This window comes from Poecilia latipinna, unplaced genomic scaffold (assembly GCF_001443285.1).
Source record: "Poecilia latipinna isolate Pla-1442-1.1 unplaced genomic scaffold, P_latipinna-1.0 Scaffold723, whole genome shotgun sequence".
NCBI lineage: Eukaryota > Metazoa > Chordata > Actinopteri > Cyprinodontiformes > Poeciliidae > Poecilia > Poecilia latipinna.
Window position 1 is genome coordinate 160828 of NW_015113339.1, and position 5777 is coordinate 166604.

Here is a 5777-nt window from a genome sequence, read left to right on the forward strand (position 1 = left end):
AAACAGGCTTGTCCACATACTCGTCAGCAAACATCAAGATTCAGCATTATTATTTTGGAAACACTGACGGTTCTTAATTCATTTAATAATTGGGTAAACGGTTCAACTTAGTGACACTACGGCACAAATAAATACAAGGACATCAAACAAGGAAACATTTACCATTACAAGTTGCTATGCTTGCTTGTGTTGACTGTTGACTCACATGAAAGTGAGCATCCTTACAAGCAGGAAGTGTGTATTCAGTAACCTGTGACAACAAACCAGAGTTGGGTATCCTTTAACATGATCCTGAGTCTTTGTCAGTTTTGCAGAGACGCAGACCTGAATCCTGGGCTAAACCTGGGCCAAGCAACTTTTATCACCGCAATTACATCAGCGCACAAAGGTTTTATTACTCCAGCTTCATTTAGAAATCAGCCAACTCCTAGGGCAGCAGTCATTTCCCAAAGCAGACCACCTGAATGAATGCCGTACCAAGGCCAGACACCCAGAGAGAGCTGCCTCCTTTCTAGCAGACTTAATTCGAAGCCAACTCTTGCTCTCTTGTTTTACACACACATAAATGTATGGTAATGCTAAAGTAGGCTAATAAAACATAAACTCATCAAATGGAGTACGTTGTTAATTTTACTTTTCATTTGTCAAGATTATAGGGTCTAAATGTTTTGTGTATACTTTACAAAAGAGGTAAATTAGAGTTACTGTACTCCATTACTCTGCTGCTGTTTACAGGTTCAGCACAATAGTAAGAATTTGTTTAGTAGAAATGTAAAAGGAAAAGGAAACCAAAACCTGAAGTGTTTTATTACAGCTCATAAAGACAGTCTCATGTAAGACTAAGTAGTTAGTGGGAAAAGAAACTATACATAAAAAAATGGTTTCTTTTGTTATTACTTATACACAGAGCTCTCAACAATTATTGGTAATTGGTAATAATTTTAAAAGATACTTGAAATTGGCTTTGTGATTTCATGAAGCAACTCTTTGCTGCAGATCTCCAAAAGGCATTTGTAGAGTCGATTACCTCCCTTACCATCCTCACAATGGGACGACCAGATGAACACGAGTCAATTCTTGTTTTTCAGTTCCAGATTATTACATATTATTCTGACTTTAAATACAGAAAAATTAAGCAAGCTATGCTTGCCTTGTACCCATATCTGACTTAGACGGCATGTTCATCCATCTTTCATCCATCTCATAGTTATATATTTAGGAAACAAATGTAGATCTGGAAAAATCTGGAAAACTTTGAAATTGTTTTTTTTTTTTTTTTTTTTTAACCAATTTTGTTTTTAAAAGAACACTGAGAAGAAACAGTCTACTTAATTAAAAACATCCTAGAAGCTTCATTCAATTTAAAGTAAGCAAAAAACTTAAAAAGCAGTTCATTTTATGTATATCTTATAGAAATTGAAATGGTTAGCAACACATGTTGCTCTGGTGATTCAATCTTACTGTTAATGTTCTTTTTTTTTCCGCTACAAAGCTGCAGTGAAACCAAAAAGGTTGGATTTTTCTATCTTTTTCAGTGTGAGGTTTTGCCTCCACAATAAAGGTTTTGTCTATTTTCAGACTTTTTAGGGTCTTTGTGAGGAGAGTCATCACTGAGTCTGATCCTGTGTATCTGATCCTACAGCTCTGAGCTTAGTTCTTGTTTCCTCTCTCATTGTCCTGCAGGAACCACTCTCTGAACCGCGTGTGATTTTAGATTTTTTGCATATCACATCCCAAACAAATCCTGTGGTGACCTGAGTAATGTGGCTTGAGCAATTGTGGTTTCAGTGTTTTGCATGTGCGACCTGCACCGTACAATTACGTCCAACAGTTTTGGCTGTGAGTGCACCGGGGTCAAATTGAGCAATCTTTACAACAATAAAAAAAAAAAAAAAAGACGAACATAAAAACAATCACTTGTGTGATCATGCAGACCTACCTAAGAGCAGCAGCTTCAGCTCCCTTCGTGCGTCTCTCTTATCTCGCCGGAGTTGCTTCTCGATCTCAGCGTTGATTCGCTTGGACTCCTTCGCCTCCTCGCTCAGGCAACAAGCCATCATGGGCTCCAAAGTCATCACCGCATGAGCTGGGGGGGAAAAGTCCGTCTGACAAGGAGCGCCGGGCTACACCACTGCCGAGAGTATCAGAGTGCAGGAGTCCACTTTAAAGTTGGTGACAGTCTTGCTGCTTTGTGCTGAATCTGGCCTCCTTTGCTGATGTAAAAAAAATAAATAAATAAATTGCCGTCAAAGGTTCAATATTTGACAGCTTGGGCTCGGTAAAAAAAAAAAAAAAAAAAAAAACAAAAAAAAAAAACAACAAAAACAAAGAGGGGTTTACAGAAAATCTGCAGTGCAACATGTCCATATTAGGTGGCTCCAGACGTGCAATCAACACATTTTAATTTGATGCACTCCTCAAATTGAGCTGGTTTTAGTTTGGATGCGTTAACTTAGAAGCTAGGCTGGAAAACTAGCTAGATGCTGGCGTGCTAAACGACTAAATAAATTCGCAAATGTTAATTATTTTATAGACACTTTTAGCAGTTTTCCTTGATGACAAACATGTATATATGAAAAAAAAAAAAAAAAAAAACTACCAACTTCAGGCCCAGAGACGGTGGGACACAACAGGCTGCCACGGCCACATCTGTACAATCCCTTCTCCTGGTCGCCTGGCCGAGTGCGAGCCTAGCCGCCCAGAAAAACCTACCCTGGAAGAAACGCCCAAGCTGTGACAATTAATCGCCGTCAAACTGTCCATCCAGACAGCTTGGTTCACTGACTCATGGTCCTCGGAGAACAACAAGCCCGGGAATAATCAAAATGAGAGTATGAGCGCAGAGCTGTTGCTGCTATCTCTTCCACACTGGGACCCAGTGAGGCTAACTGTTAGCTGGGTAGGCTAGCCAAGGAAGCCATCCCTAAAAACCACACAGCCTGGAATGGCAGACAGCCGTCATGGCCTTAACCTTAAGCTCTCTTCGGGGATCTCGGTGACGGAATAGCCTCAAGATGTGAAAATAGATTACTGACAATTATTGTCCGTGCATTTTGTCGATCCTTTTAATTTTTCCTGGTGATTCTGGTCGCTCCTCGTCACCCACTCCACAGCCCCGGTGTGGCGCTACTGCTGCTGCTGACGTCACTTGGGATGTAGCTGGCTGACAAACGATTCAACCAATAAAAACAGAGGATGTGAGAGCCCACGGTTGGAACCCTCCCTAATGGAGAATTTCCCAAGTTTGCTTGAGAGGAAGTAGTGTTTTTATTCTGGAGGCGTGACAGGGAAAGAGATCGGTGTTTGATTTGACAGGCAACGCCCATCTTCTGCCAAACAGCAGCAGGTCGATCCACAGGGATGTTTGCTTCTCACACGTTTCCTTCAGTGGAGTAAGACAAGAGGTCAACAATATGAACAGCAGTTGTTATTTAACCACATGACCACTTAGGGTGACTTTACTCAGCACTTTAATTATTAAAAACACCGGTGATCAGAGTAAACCAGTCACATGTGGCGTACCCCAAGGTTCAATCCCAGGGCCTCTCTTATTTAATATATGTGTGCTCCCATTTGCTCAGGTGATTACAGGAAATTATATTAGCCAACATAACTACGCAGATGATACGCAGCTCTACATTGCAATGTCACCAGGTGACTCCAAACCCAAAGCACTGAACAGATGCTAAGAACAGATACATTTGTGGATGTGCCATAACTTTCTCCAGCTGAACAAAAACAACTGAAGTTATTATCTTTGGACTTAAGCGTTCTAGCACACAGCTTTGGTTATTACGGCTAGAAACTAGAGATCAGGCTTGAAATCTGGGTTTAGTAATGGACTCTGACATGAACCGTCAGAGCCACATAAAGATGGTTACAAAGTCAGCCTTCTATCACCTGAAGAACATTAACAGGATTAAAAAACTAATGTCCCAGCAAGACCTAGAGAAACTCAGCCACTTGTTTATCTTTATCTTTACAGTTATCTTTATCTTGTACATCTTTATCTGCAGCTGTCAATCAGACTGCAGATGATCCAGAATGCTGCTACCTGTGTTCTGACTAAAATCAGGAAGATAGAGTACATCACCCCAGTTCTAAAGTCCTTTCACTCTCTCTCTCTCTCTCTCTCTCTCCCAGTAGATCAGAGAATATATTTTTGAAATACTGTTGTTGGTTTATAAATCACTGAACGCAAAAAAAAAAAAAAAAAAAAAAAAAATCTTCCAGCTGCTCAGCATAACCAAATGAATACAAAGTTTTGAATAATTATCCATCTCATTCCTGGCAGTCTCGGTGTAGAATCAGTTGTGTTTTCTGCATGGAGTCTCCAGAGGGCGTTGTTAAGCCACTGAACTGAACACAGCTGGTCACATTTTAAAAGCTGTTATCAGAAAATGTGACCAAAATAGAAGATGAAGTATTTGTTCTTGACAGTTTACTTACCACTGACTTAAGAAGTGGGTGTAAATGCAGAATGTTGCATATTCAAATCACTGTTTTCGAAAAAAGAAATCTGGGTCGCATGTTTAAACTGGCTATCATTTGGCTTGTCAGTATTTGGATTCATCTTGTGATGTTCTAGGTCAATAATTTTTTTTATACTCCCAAATTTCCCAAATTACTGCCTGAACATTTAGCTATCAAAATATGCAACCATTTTTATTTCACTCCCTCTGAAGTCACAGAATCTGACATTCAAAGAATCTGGTGTAGCAGTACAAGTACAAGTTGCAGTAAAGCGGTGTCATTTGGTAACTCATTTAAACCCTACATTTTCATTTCACGGTCTCTAAGCCAACTACTTTGTGTTGGCTTAGCATGGATACTTTTAAGGAAAACACTAAAGTTAGCACTTTTGTAACAACATGTAAAAACCTTAAAGAAAGACTTTAGCAAGGCACTGTAAAGCCAATAATCCAACAGGATCACTAAAAACTTTCAGTTGTGGATATTACAAGAAATTTAACAAAGAAAATATCAAATACTCAATTTCTTCATCGTGACTGTTCATCCCTCAGATTTCTTGCTTCATTTCAGCCTCTAATCTGCAAGATTAAACTAATCATATATTGCAGTATCCCTACTAGAGTTTCGAATGGTAAAACAAATCGGAACCACAGAAGGCTGTGGTCTTTATCCCTGCATTTATTACAGTCTGGTATGTGTTTGACGTAGGAATGAACAAGTTTAATTTAACTGCTCACAATGTACTGCAATCTTGAAGGTGACATTTATTATGGTGCTACTGGCAATGCTTTTTCTCCACTTTTTGAAAAGGTCTGTGTTATCTTTGATACACACATAGTGTAATTTGATATACGTCTGGCAGCAAAACCTGAAAAACAAAAAAAAGTGAACATAGCACTGATTAAAATGCAGCTAAAAACATTTGTTTAATTCGTGTAGTTCCAATTTTATTTGATTTGTCATATAATTATTTATTAACCACCTTTTTCATTTAATTATCTGAGCTACTGTTGACCCTTCATACAGCTGAGATTAAAAACAGAATATGAGCAAAGCTTTTCTTCTTCAGTCCAAAAGCTAAAATGCTGCAGAGCAAAGCGACATCGTGTGGACATTCGATGTAACCACGTTTTAAGAGCATCTGGTGCACTTGGTCTGTTTCACATTTTCTTGTTACTTTGTTTTACAAAAAACTTTTGTTTTTTGTAAAAAAAAAAAAAAAAAAAAAAAAAAAAAGAATTTTTTTAAAAATGCAAAAAAAAAAAAGTAAATTTTTTGGTTTTTAGATTTTTTATTAAAAAAAA

General features: G+C 38.4%; 1 protein-coding gene across 3 annotated transcripts in view; it reads right to left on the bottom strand.

The window, feature by feature from the left end:
- The window catches only part of LOC106955270 (guanine nucleotide-binding protein G(q) subunit alpha-like), a 39393-nt gene extending 36243 nt beyond the window's left edge, over positions 1-3150 (bottom strand). Inside the window, exons 1-2 of one of the 3 annotated variants that reach the window (XM_015045363.1) lie at positions 2604-3150; positions 1940-2213 (exon numbers count right to left, since the gene is read on the bottom strand). In XM_015045363.1, coding sequence (XP_014900849.1) covers positions 1940-2075 — 136 coding nt within the window. In that variant the 5' untranslated portion in view covers positions 2076-2213; positions 2604-3150. Of the gene's footprint in view, positions 1-1939 lie in introns of all 3 variants that reach the window. The other 2 variants (XM_015045364.1, XM_015045361.1) reach the window with 2 other exon arrangements.
- Positions 3151-5777: the final 2627 nt, after the last annotated feature.